Raw genomic sequence first — 13,876 nt, 5'->3', positions numbered from 1 at the left:
AATGTGCATCGATTATAGACCTCTCAACAAAATCACCATCAAGAACAGATTTTCGATTTCCAAGATCGATGATATTCTTGACCGACTACAGGGATCCTCGTGTTTTAGCAAGATCGATTTGAAGAGTGGATATCATCAGATCCGAATCGCGCCGGGAGATGTCTACAAGACAACTTTTCGGACGACTTTTGGGTTATTTGAGTTTTTGGTGATGCCTTTTGGCCTAACCAATGCTCCTGCGACATTTAACCAGATGATGGACAAGATTCTTCGAGAGAGTACAAATCTTTTGGCCTAACCAATGCTCCTGCGACATTTAATCGGATGATGGACACGATTTTTCGAGAGTACAGACTATTTGTTGGCACTTTCTTTCACGACATCATTGTTTTCTCCAAGGATGAGGCAGAGCATACAGAACATCTACTACAGGTCTTTCAGGCATTACGAGATCACAAGTTGGTGATTAATGCGAAGAAAAGTGAATTTTTCCTACCCAAGATACACTTTTGGGACACATTGTCTCAGCAACAGGAGTGCAAATGGACCCGGCCGAGATAGAGACTATCCGTGATTGGCCCAATTTGAAGAATGTCCATGAAGTTAGAAGCTTCTTGGGCTTGTGTTAGTACTAAAGGCGGTTCACTAGAAAGTTTGCAAAGGTTGCTCCTCCTTTGCATATGATGATGCAAAAAGGAGTCCCTTTCTCGTAGGGACCCACAAAGGTTACTTCCCTTCAGACATTGAAAGAGAAATTGACTACAGGACCAGTTTTGACTTTGACGAACTTGCAGAAGTCATTCAGCATATTGCGATGCTTGTGGCCGTAGTCAAGGTACGGTCTTAATGCAAAAAGGCCATGTCATTGCCTACGAGAGCTGATTGTTCTCAAGGCTGGAATTTACAGCACAAATTTATGAGAAAGAGCTTTTGGCGGTTATCCAGGCTCTGACTCAGTGGAGACGTTACTTACTCGGATCGGATTTTACTGTCTTCACAGACCATCAGAGTTTACGCTACTTTTTGTCACAGAAGCAACTATCGGAAAAGCAGATGCCGTGGGCGAACATCTTGTCACAGTTTCTGTAACAAACTGCTGACGTGTCGATCCACTGAAGAACGGAGCTACCGGCCAAGGGGCCTAAACCCTAAGCAAAACAAGTAATAGTAATGAAACCAGTATTAAAACCAGAGTCAAACATTTCAAATCGGCACCAAGACAAGTTCAAAACAGATGCATCCATTTCAAACACATTCCAAACAGGATCATCAAACAAGTTCAAACAAAACTCAAACTTAAAAAGCAATCTTGACATTAGCCGTGCTCAAAAAGTCGACTGACTTTCCATCCTGAAACCTGCATAAAAAATTTAGGGTTATGTTCATTCCATAGGGTCGAGCCGAGCACAGCATCGTCCATTAGCTCTTGGACAAACAATGTTCCTTTGGCGGCGATGGTAGTCCCAAGGTAGCAATCGCACAGGACCTCCGAGGCTATCAACAAGAGGCACTTGCTTGGAGATGTAAAGAAATTTCAAGTTATAATCTGCTAGGGTTTCCATGGCAAGCATTTCGGGATACCCCACTCTGCTAGCAACCATATAACTTCTGGTTTTTTTTTTTTTTTTGAAAGCTTGCCAGGTCCTTGGATTGAGCGGCTTGGTAGCTATAGACATCCACCATTGCATTTGAGAAAAACAGCAGCTTGAAACAAATATTGATCCTTCTATTGCACGTGATCTTAATGGCTTATGCCTTGTAAGACATGAGCGATGAAGACGAGAGCGTGGCCGATGCGCGATGAAGTAAGGGTGACAGTGGCTAGTAACTCCGAGGTCGGGACCCAAAGATAATTCAAATAAGATTTCAATAGACTTTGGAAGCACCGGTTTGCGTTGTCTACTCTTTGTAGGACCGGTATGCTTTCGCACACGCCTGATTCTCTGATACCACTGTCACAAGACGAGCACCACGTACCAACGGAATAGAACAGACTGAAGAGACTTTTAGCACTTCAATAACAACTAAACTGAAAGAGAGAGACGACACGACACGGAGTGGCGGAATTCCACCCCAGAGAGTATTGAGCCCAAACCTTGGCGCCCCTTTCGATATTTCTTTATATTGCATCAACACAATACAAGCCGGTACTCCAAACAAGCTTGCGAAGCATGCGAGAGACAGGCACCACGTGCCAATAGAAAAGAACAGACTGAACAGACTTTTAGCACTTCAATAACAACTAAACTGAAAGAGAGAGACGACACACGACACGGAGTGGCGGAATTCCATCCCAGAGAGTATTGGTCCCAAACCCTTTCGGTATTTCTTTATATTGCATCAACACAGTACAAGCCGGTACTCCAGACTCTACACCTTCTCCAGGAAGCATGCTAGAGAATGAGTCCTAGCCTCATATTTAAAGGCCCTAGGACCTAGGCCCCAAAAGCAGTTGTTCATGAAAATCCTTTTAACTCAAAAGCTCCTGGTCGAAAAGCAATGCCAAAAAGCTGCCAACGTAATTTACGAAAATCAGTGCAGCCAGCCACGTCTGCAATTTTTTAAAATCTGCCACGTCATCAGCTTTGCTTGAGTGTGCGTGTGAATCCTGCTTTATTTTAATCTCTTTATGTCACTCGGGCCCCACCGACGGGGTCCCCATAAGTTGGTAGGACTTCTACTACCGAACGACGCAGGCCGATGCCTGGGGAGCGTTTGGTTGTAAGCTTGAACCTCCGAGCGACGCAGGCTATGGTCTGGGGAGCGTTTGGTTGTACAATCCTCTGAGCTCATGGCCCGGAACATTTTAGGTTATTTACGGGAGGAGTGACAAGGTAGTCGTTGAGTAGCTTCATACCGCAGACCGTTTGTCCCGGGGTAGTGCTCAATAACGTTGTTTGTTGTGTCTTGAAACATGCATATGTAAGCATTTGTGTTGCATTGTGATGTGTCTACTATTGAATATTCCTAATTAGATGAGATTGCCTGGGTATGTAATTTTAGTGCATCAAGACACCCGTGGAAGATCAGTATGGTTTGGGTGTGATGGCTAATTTTATTACGTCGGAATATCAAGAGTTCCGATCTGGACAAAAGGAGAAGCTAACTCCTTAACAAAAAGAGCAAACTGATTGTCCCTCGGAATGTCCCTATGTAACAGACTTGGATACTCCCAAGTCAAGAATCTACCGCGACAGCACAAATAACCACTTAAAACAGTTCACAGTTTACAATTGATTCGACATTGGCCCGACGAAGTTTTGTGCCTAGAGATATTGGCCCCAGAGACTGGCGCCCCTTTCGGTATTTCTTTTTGTAGTAATCTGTGTTCAAAGTACAAGAGTGCGGGCAAGCGCTCACACTCGGACTTTGCGTCCAGATACTCTGAGCTATGAGGCCTTGCCTGCTTATGTAAAGAGTACAAGGGATGCCAAAAACAAAGCCCCAAGAGCTGAAAATCAAAAGCTTTTAAAATAAAGCAAAAGCCTTCTGCTTTTCACCATCTCTCTCTCTCTCTCTCTCTCTCTCTCTCTCTCTCTCTCTCTCTCTCTAAAATAAAGCAAACAAAAGCTCTCTCTTTCTTCGAATAGCATGAAGCAAGATCAAAAGCTGCCGTAATCTGCTACGTCAACCAACCCGGAAAGTCCGTCATAAATCACGGGATTCCGTACGACAGTGCCACGTCAACATGCTGCGCAGATTCCGATATCTTCTCTCAGCTAGACTACATTCCCCGGCTTGTCTATGCGAGTGTGTGTATTAGAGTTATGCCACTTCATCATTCCTACATCATTTGCCAGAGAATGTGTGTGTACCAGGCAGCCACCAGTCACCAATTGGGCAACCACGTCACTAGTTTGTGACATTAGCCAAAAAGTTGGACCAGCATTTGCGTAGGAAAAAGCAGCCCAATTGCGTAGCCAAAAGAGCCCATGCTTTCTACTTTTTACTGTACTCTGTTTCCACGTCAGCATTCCATGAATGGCGCCGCAATTTCCGGACAGGTTCATACAAGCCCGCCACATCACTGCCAACACTTCCAAGAGTTTTCCATTGGGGAGTGTGTGTTTATGAGTGTACCAGGCAGCTAGCAGCCACGTCACCTGTTTGTGACATATCCCCCTCTTGAAAGCATTGTAATCGCCCTCGATTACGCCTGCAAAACAGGTAGAAGCCATAAACTGCCTTAGCAGACACTGACTGTTAGTACTTACGCACTAGAAACACACATCTAGCACATGTACCAATCGACAGTCACATCACACGACATTACAGGACATCGCAGGACATCACATGACAAATCACATTCATCATTCAATCGGATCTTAGACCATGATTTATCGGCAATGTAGCTAGCAATCGCATCTAGATCCACTCAGGACCTCATCGATGCCCGATTGACTAACCCCTATTGCAACCATGTCTATCCGAGATCATTTAGACCAAAATGCTGCAGTCATTTCATCTATCACTTCCTGCATTTGAAAACAAGTCAAGAAAAAATCAGTTTCAAATTCTAGAATTCCATTTCATGAAGTCATCCAGCAGAATAATATCAACTCTCAGTATCCCTGAAGGTCAAAGAGACATCAGTGACTAGTTATTCAAAAATCGAGGCATGTGTTGACAAAGGAACGGAGTAACTCCCATCTTGTGCAAATCCATTGTACCAGATCTCCAGTCAAGCTGAATTCTGGGTTCCATTTGGAATAGACTATGCTAAACCAAAAGCTTCAAGATAAAGATTCACATTCCGAGGAATATCTGCTACGTCTTTCTCCTCCATTCGCTTCGCATCCATTACGAAGTAGGTCTTGAATTTAACCAAGAACCATCAGTTCACTTTACCTTCTTTCTATCTTTTTGTGCCAATTTCTGTCCTGGGACGAGTATCTGCTTGTTTTTGTCCAATTCGGGTTGCACCTCTGGCTTTCCATCATCAGACACATCGCCTTCAAAAGGATTTAAGAGACTCACATGAAAAACATTGTGAATCCTCCAAGTAGTCTGGCAGCTTCAGTCCAAAGGAGATATCATTTATCTTTTCGAAAAATCTGGAAAGGTCCACACTATCTCATGCTAAGCTTTCAAAGAAGCCGCTCCTTTCCCTTTTTTTTTTCTTTCTCAGGCGTGCCTTTCGATAATGTAAGAGCACCCAATCATTCTCCTTCAATTTCAAATCACGACGATGGCAATCTGCTGCCTTTTTCTATCTTTCCTGAAATTTCTGCAAAGCCTTCCGAACCAAGTCCCTTGTGAACTTGTCGGCTTCAAAGAAAAATCTTATCTTTCGCGCTAAGAATGGAACCTTCGCAGCAAATTCAAGAATCTCAAATGGCACCTTCCTCATCAAAGAGTTAAACGTGTTTCTGTAGGCATATTCCACCAAAGGTAAAAACCTTTCCCAAGTCGTCTTATAATCCAACAAAGAAGACTTCAACAAATCTAGTACCACTGAATTAGCAATCTCTAATTGCCCGTCAGTCAACGGGTGGATCAATGACTAGAACTGCAACCGCGTGCCTATGTTCTCCCAAAATAGCCGTTCAAAACAAACTCGTGAACCTGGGGTCTTGTCGGAGACAATCGTCTCAGGCATGCCATGTAATCAGCAAACCTAGGCAATAAACAATCGAGTCCACGCTGTGTTCTCGGGAGATGAAATCCATTGCAATACTTTCCCGAGGGCGGGTGGGCATGGGTAAAAGTCTGTAACAATCCCTGTGCTTTATGCTTGTCAAACTTGACCTTCGGGCAAACCAAGCAACTGCGCACAAACTCGTCCACATCCTTCTTGAGTCTCGACCAAAAGAAGCATCTCTCTACCCCTTTCAAGGAGGTAGCAATGCCGCGATGACCCATAAAAGACGGACAGTGGCATTCGGTCATAACCTTTTCCCTCAAAGGCTGTGTAACGCGTGTAATGCACAACATGGTTTTCCTCATCAAGTAGCCATCCCGAATGGAATATCCCGCTAATGTCTCCCCATCCCGTATCCATGTGAAAACGTCTACAAACTTTGGATCTGTGGCATACTGGTCGATCATATCCTCGAAGCTCCTATGATGTATCGCGGAAATAGCCAGAACCAACGGCTTCCTAGACAAAGGATCTGCCACCAAATTCTTATGTCCCTGAACATGGACAATTTGGAAGTGAACTGTGACAAGATGTTCGCCCATCGTATTTGCTTTTCCGATAGCTACTTTTGTGACAAGAAGTAGCGTAAACTCTGATGGTCTGTAAAGACAGTAAAATCCGCTCCGATAGGTAGTGCCGCCACTGAGTAAGAGCATGGATAACTGCCAAAAGCTCTTTCTCATAAATCTGTGCTGTCAATTCCGGCCTTGAGAACAATCGACTCTCGTAAGCAATGACATGGCCTTCTTGCATTAAGACCGCTCCCGGACTACGACCACAAGCATCACAATATACTTCAAATCACTTCTGCAAGTCCGGCAAAGTCAAAACTAGTCTCGTAGTCAGTTCCTCTTTCAAAGTCTAAAAGGCAATCACCTCGGTGGATCCCCACGAGAAAGGGACTCCTTTCTATGTCAAGATATGCAAAGAAGAAGCAACCTCTGCAAACTTTCGAATGAACCACCTGTAGTACGAACACAATCTCAAGAAGCTTGTAACTTCATGGACATTCTTCAAATAGGGCCAATCACGGATAGTCTCCATCTTGGCTCGATCCATTTGTACTCCTGCTGCTGCTGCTGCTGACACAATGTGTCCCAAAAAGTGCATCTCTAAGAGGACAAATTTCACTTTTCTTCGCATTAATCACTAACTTGTGATCTCATAATGCCTGAAAGACTTAAAGCAGATATACTCTACAATCTGCCTCATCCTTGGAGAAAACAATGATGTCGTCAAAGAAAGTGTCAATAAATAGTAGATACTCTCAAAAAATCTTGTCCATCATCCGGTTAAATGTCACACGAGCATTGGTTAGGCCAAACGGCATTACCAAAAACTCAAATAACCCAAAAACTGTCCGAAAGGCCGTCTTGTAGACGTCTTCCGACGCGATTCGGATCTGATGATATCCACTCTTCAAATCAATCTTGCTAAAAACACAAGGATCCTTGTAATCTGTCGAGTATGTCATCGATTCTAGGAATCGGAAATTTGTTTTTGATGGTGATTTTATTGAGAGCTCTATAATCGATACACATTCTCCAAGATCCGTCTTTCTTCAAAACCAACAACATTAGAGAGCAATACGGTGAAGTACTAGGTTGGACAAGACCCTTTTTCAAGAGGTCTTTCACTTCGTTCATAATCTCTCCGTTCTGGGCTCGGCTCACACAATAAGGTGGCCGGTTCGATGGTGTGCTTCCTGGTATCATATCAATAGTATGATCCTCAAGACGAGCGAGTGGTAACTCGCTTGACAGGCATTTTGAAAAGCAATCAGCATGAGGGTGGAGAAAATCTTTGCGTTCTTTTGTTCAGGTCAAAACATATTCGACCTTCATCCATCGTTCAGTTCTCTCCAAAAAAAAAAAAGTTAGTAAAGAAACTGAGTTCATCAAGTATAATCTCTGAGCCCTTCATTTGTCGCATTCTCGGCTCGGTAGTCAACCACGGAGTTGTTCTTGTGGTACCAAGGGATTTCGAGTAGAACGTCACAACCTTCCAAGGCAATTACGTAAAACTCCGCATGCCCTAAACACCTCTGTCATTGCAAACGAAGTTGGCCAATGCTATATTTCTTTGCCTTTTCAAAAGTAGACTGACGACCCAAATCACCAAGGAAGTCAATGCCTTTCTTTTGCTTTTTGCCGTGCTTTTCAGCTTTGTGTTGCGCGTCAAAAAGCAGAGCAATTCTTGCATCAACCACCTTTTGTAATTCTTGCTCTGTGTACATCCTAGGAGTAGGAGGTTTCTTGGGTGGTTCTGTGGTCTGCCGTCACTGCGTGTGCACCTCCTCGAAAGAGATCTCACTCATATATTTTGCAAATTTTCGATCCTTCGCAAAATTGAGTATCATCTTTGTTTCTTCGTCGATGAATCGTTGACGCTCCATCTCTTCGAGCTCTGCCTAAGTAGGCTCAAGCGAGCACCACCAATCACCAACTAGGCAGCCACGACACCAGTTTGTGACATTAGCCAAAAAGCTGGGCCAACATTTGCGTAGGAAAAAAGCAACCCAATTGCGTAGCCAAAACAGCCCATGCTTTGTGCTTTTGACCGTATTCTGCTGCCACGTCAGCATTCCATGAATGGCACTGCAATTTTCGAACAAGTCCGTACAGGCCCGCCACGTCACTGCCAACACTTCCGAGAGTTTTCCATCGGGGAAGGTGTGTGTTTATGAGTGTACAAGGCAGCCAGCAACCACGTCACCAGTTTGTGACACCCTCGGAATGACCCTTGGAAATTTTTTGAGCTAACTTGAGTTGTTTTGCAGATATGTTGTAATCGCGGACGATCACTCTCTTTCAAGAAGGGGAAATGTAACAAGCTACTGACGTGTCTAACCACTAAAGAACGGAGCTACCGGCCAAGGGACCTAAACCCTAAGAAGAACAAGTAATAGTAGAAGAAGTCCTACCAGCTTATGGGGACTTTGTCCGATGGGGCCCCAGTGACATAAAGGGATTAAAATAAAGCAAGACTCACACACACACACACGCAAAGCTGATGACGTGCTAGATTTTCGAAAATTGCGATGGCTGATGACGTGGCAGGCTGTACGGATTTCTGCGTTTTGCGCTGGCCGATGACGTGGCAAGCTATACCGATTTCCGTAAATTTATGCTGGCAGCTTTTTGGCATTGCTTTTGCACCAAGAGCTTTTGAGTTAAAAGGCTTTTCGTGAAAAACTGCTTTTGGGACCTAGGGCCTTTAAATATGAGGCTAGGGCTCATTCTCTAGCATGCTTCCTGGAGAAGGTGCACAGTTTGGAGTATCGGCTTGTATTGTGTTGATGCAATATAAAGAAATACCGAAAGGGCGCCAAGGTTTGGGGCCAATACTCTCTGGGGTGAAATTCTACCACTCCGTGTCACGTGTCGTCTCTCTCTTTCAGTTCAGTATTTATTGAAGTGCTAAAAGTCTGTTCAGTCTATTCTTTATATTGGCACGTGGTGCCCGTCTCTAGCATGCTTCCTGGAGAAGGTGCGGAGTTTGGAGTACCGACTTGTACTGTGTTGATGCAATATAAAGAAATATTGAAAGGGGCGCCAAGTTTTGCGTCCAATACTCTCTAGGATGGAATTCCGCCACTTTGTGTCGCGTGCCGTCTCTCTCTTTCAATTCAATTGTTATTGAAGTGCTAAAAGTCTGTTCAGTCTGTTCTTTTCTATTGGCATGTGGTGCTCGTCTTGTGACACTTTCACTTTCAGATTGTCCATGTGCAGGGACAGAACTTGGTGGCAGATGCTTTGTCCAAGAAGCCGTTGGTTCTGGCTATTTCCGCGATACATCATAGAGCTTCGAGAATATGGTCAATCAGTATGCCACATATACAGATTTTGCAGATATTTTCACTCGGATATGGAACGGGGAGATAGTAGCGAGTATTCCATTCAAAATGGCTACTTGATGAGAAAAACCATGTTGCGCGTTACACAGCCGTTGAGGGAAAAGGTTATGACCGAATGCCATTGTCCACCTTTACGGGTCACCGCACCACCTTGAAAGGGGTAGAGAGATAGTTCTTTTGGCCGAGACTCAAGAAGGATGTGGACGATTTTCTACGCAATTGCTTGGTATGCCAGAAGGTCAAGTTTGACAGGCATAAAGCACAGGGATTGTTACAGCCTTTGCCCATACCCACCCGCCCCCATAGTTTTTTTCGGATGCATACGGATGAGCAGCCGTACTGCCGTACAGGTACGCGTACAGATGAAGTACGGAATGAAGAATCGTACGGCCAGGCAGCACATGAAAAAAATTGACCCAAAAAATGCCGACTCACTAATTTGGCCGCACGAAGAGTTTTCGCTTCTCTGTATTACGTTTGCAGAGCTCTGTAAAGTAAGCAGTGTCTGCAGAGACTTGATGTGGGTGAGATTTGACGCGAAGCCCTGTCTTGCTCTCTTGCTCACCTTGGTGACCGGGGCCTTCATCTTCTCCCGCGCCCACGAACCCTGAAGGGCCCTAAACCATCGCGTGGCGTGAAGTTCTCTCGCGAGAGCCAAGATCCATCGCAGAATCCAAATGGGCCGAACCAAGCGTCCCGAGTGGCAATATGTGCAACAAGTGAAGTCCCTCCGAAAAGGAAAATGGACCTGCAAATGTAATTATTGTGGGCATTCATGGGACAGTGGTCCTTTGCGTATCCGTGCACATATTTTAGGCATTGCTGGCCATGGTGTTGGAGGCCCATGTGATGAGGCCCTAGTTGATGTTGTAGAGATTGTTAGAAGATTGCATGTAGATGCAAGGTCAGAGGGAGAAGACAAAGCTGCGTTTGTGGATGCATTGGTCAATGATTTGGAAGGAGATGCCTCTCAAGCTCAAGGAGGTGCTTCAATGAGTACGCATGCTAAGGGAACGACTAATGTAAGTGGCTCTTCCAAGTCCAATGTGGGGTCCTCAAGCAAGAAGAGGAAGGCTGCTCAAGGGGGTTTGGCAAGTGCATTTCGCTTGCAAACACGGAAGCAAGCAGACAAAGCCTTGTGCAAGTTTTTCTATGCTGAAGATGTTCCTTCATGGAAAGTTAGGAGCCCTTACTTTTTGCAGATGGTGAAAGCAATTGGACAAGCACGTCCTTCGTATGTTCCCCCTTCTTATCATGCTTTGCGCACCACAGAATTGAATGAAGAGGTCAAATGCGTAAAGACTGAGATAATGGGTGTGCGCGAGAAATGGAAAAGATATGGATGCTCTATTGTGTGTGATGGATGGTCTGACACTAGGCGCAGGCCTATCATTAACTTTCTTGCATGCTCTATTCGTGGGTCAGTGTTTTTGAAAGCTGTAGACACATCTGGGGAAACAAAGACATCGGAATTCATTGCTAAGCATCTCAAACAGGTTATCAGAGAGGTTGGCCCAACAAATGTTGTGCAAGTATGCATGGACAATGCAACCAATTGTGTCAACGCTGGGGAGATCATTGAAAGGGAGTGGAAACACATTTTTTTAACTAGATGTGCTTGCCATTGCTTGGACCTTTTGTTTGAGGACATTAGGCAGATTGGTTGGGTTTCAATAGTACTTGAGGATGCAACAAAGATTGTCACATTGGTGACAAGAAAGTCTACTGTGTTGGCATTGTTTCCACAACTTAGCAAGAAGGACTTGGTGAAGCCGTCGGCCACTCGATTTGCGTACTACTTTATTATGTTGGCCAATCTTGTGGATGAGAGATGCATGCAAGGTATGCGCAAGCTTATGATTGATGATAAATTTGTGAAGATGAAGAGATCCAAGACTGAAAAGGCTACTGAGGTCTCTAACATTGTGTTTAATGCATCCTTTTGGCAAGAGGCCAGGCTGATTTTGAAAATAACTGCTCCAATTTTGAAAATTCTCCGTTTGGCTGACAGGGAAGGAGCCACCATGGGGCTTATGTACGAGCTTACGGATCGCATGGTAGAGCAAATTGAAAACATGCAAGGCATTGATGCTGCAAGGATGAGAGAGATGAGGGATGTATGCATTGAAAGTTGGAATATGTTGCACACACCATTACATGCTGTTGGATACATGTTGCATCCTATATGGAGAGGCAGAGGGCAAGACAGTGATGGCGAGGTGCATGAAGGATGGATGACATTCTTGGACACGTACACCAAGGGTGATTTGACCTTGCAAGGCACCCTAATTGATGAGTTTGACATTTATAAAGCTGAAAGCAAGTCATTTGCTCATCCAATTGCAAAAGATTCAAATAGGACTCAAGAGGGGATGAAATGGTGGGAAACTTTTGGGGCTTGCACACCCGCTTTGCAAGCTCTTGCTTTGAGGGTGCTTTCTCAAGGGACGTGTGCCTCTCCGTGTGAGAGAAATTGGAGCACCTTCTCTCTCATTCATACCAAGAGAAGAAATAGGTTACTCCCATCTCATACAGAGCAGCTTGTGTACATACACACGAACTTGAGGCTCATATCCAAAATCAAAGAGCGCGGCTATGAGAGAATGGAGGTCACATTGGAAATGCTCAATAAGGAAAAAGATGAGGACCGCTTGCTTGCCTTGCAAGACATTCAGGAGGCCATTGCAGAGAGTACTACAAATGCGATAGAGCCTATTCCCATTGCTAGTACCAGTCATATTGGAGCATCATGCTCAGTTGGTGGTGATGAGGATGAGGATGAGGATGAGGACGAGGATGATGCTGCTTATGACGATGAGGATGCGAGCTATGGTGAGAGTTAGAGCTCACTGCGCATGGCAACCTGCTTTTGGACCATGGTTTTGGACATTTACTTATGCCATATGGTGTTCAGTGTTCACTGTTGACTCTAGTATCTAGAGTTAGATTCTAGCAGATAGTCTCGAGTCTGGACTCTCTACTTATGTTTTGGATTCAACCTTCAAGAGACTACACTCTTGAATGTTTTTTGGCGTGCTTCTAGTATCTACAGTGACCAATCCTCACTACTTAAGAGGCACCATCTCTCCACTTTTTATTCTCTTTGGTTTTGGTTTTGTCTTTGAAGTTTGTGTATAAACTTTAAAGTTTTAAGTTTCTATGGTTTTGTCTTTGTGTATAAAGTTTTAAACATGGTGGCAGATGGTGCCCATTGCCCAGTGCCAGGTGGTGTAGTATGTAGCACTAAGCATCCTATTTAGTAGGCTATCTGAAAGACTGACGTGTGGAATTTCGGGTAGTCTGATCCGTACTTATTCCGTACTTCTGTACCCGTGTGCGTCCGACTATGATTGACGTGTGGAAAAACTATGCCCGCCCTTAGGAAAGTATTGCAATGGATTTCATTTTTGATCTACAGAGAACACAGAGTGGTCACCATGGTATCTGGACTGTTATTGACAGATTTATCAAGCAAGCTCATTTCATTCCAATGAAGAAAACAGTCAAGCCGGATCACTTAGCGAGACTGTTTGTGGCCCAGATCTTCAGATCGCATGGCATGCCCGAGACGATTGTCTCTGACAGGGACCCCAGATTCACGAGTTTGTTTTGGCAGGCTATTTGGGAGAACATTGGCACGCGGTTGCAGTTCTCGACATCTTTCCACCTGGAGGCTGATGAGCAATCTGAGATTGCTAATTCATTGGTACTAGATTAAGAAGTTTTACATCTCGGATTAGAAGACTTAATGGAAAAAGTATTTACCTTTGGTGAAATTTGCCTACAATAACACGATACACTCTTCAATGGGGAAGGAGCCATTTGAGATTATTGAATGTGCTACGAAGGTTCCACCCTTCCTAAGCACAAAAGATAAGAATTTTGGAGCCGATAAGTACACGCATGACTTGGACACGGCTTTTGCCAAGGTCTGCAAGGCTTTGCAAAAATCTCAAGAAAGACTAAAAAAGGAAGCAGATCGCCATCGTCCCGATTTGAAATTGAAGGAGGACGATTTGGTGCTCTTACATTTTGAGAAGGCACGCCTGAGAACCAAAAAGGGAAAGGAGAGGCTTTTTCCAAAGCTTAGGATGCCATACTACGGACCTTTCTAGATCTCCGAAAGAATAAATGATGTCTCCTTTAGACTGAAGCTGCCCGACACTTGGAGGATTCACAATGCTTTTCATATAAGTCTCCTGAAGCCTTTTAAAGGTGATGTGCCCGAAAATGGGGAGCTTGATGAGCAACCCGAAGTGGAAGAAAACGAGGAGATCGTTGTTCCCGAACAGATATTGGCACATAAAGATAGAAAGATTAAGGGTAAAGTGATAAGGCGGTTCTTGGTTAAATTCAAGAACTATCCTGCTTTGGTTCAA

General features: G+C 44.4%; 2 protein-coding genes across 3 annotated transcripts in view; one reads left to right on the top strand and one right to left on the bottom strand.

The window, feature by feature from the left end:
- Positions 1–13,876, bottom strand: part of PARP1 (poly(ADP-ribose) polymerase 2) — a 73,997-nt gene that overhangs the window by 37,762 nt on the left and 22,359 nt on the right. The window lies entirely within an intron of this gene.
- Positions 10,175–12,340, top strand: LOC147437882 (uncharacterized). Its single transcript, XM_086485930.1, has 2 exons — positions 10,175–11,197; positions 11,258–12,340. The coding sequence occupies exons 1-2, from the start codon at positions 10,175–10,177 to the stop codon at positions 12,338–12,340; spliced, it is 2,106 nt and encodes a 701-aa protein (XP_086342056.1).

Source organism: Adiantum capillus-veneris, chromosome 17 (genome assembly GCF_014529385.1).
Source record: "Adiantum capillus-veneris isolate H3 chromosome 17, ASM1452938v2, whole genome shotgun sequence".
NCBI classification, from domain to species: domain Eukaryota; kingdom Viridiplantae; phylum Streptophyta; class Polypodiopsida; order Polypodiales; family Pteridaceae; genus Adiantum; species Adiantum capillus-veneris.
Note: the sequence above shows the minus strand (reverse complement) of the source record. Positions and strands in the feature narration are given on the sequence as shown.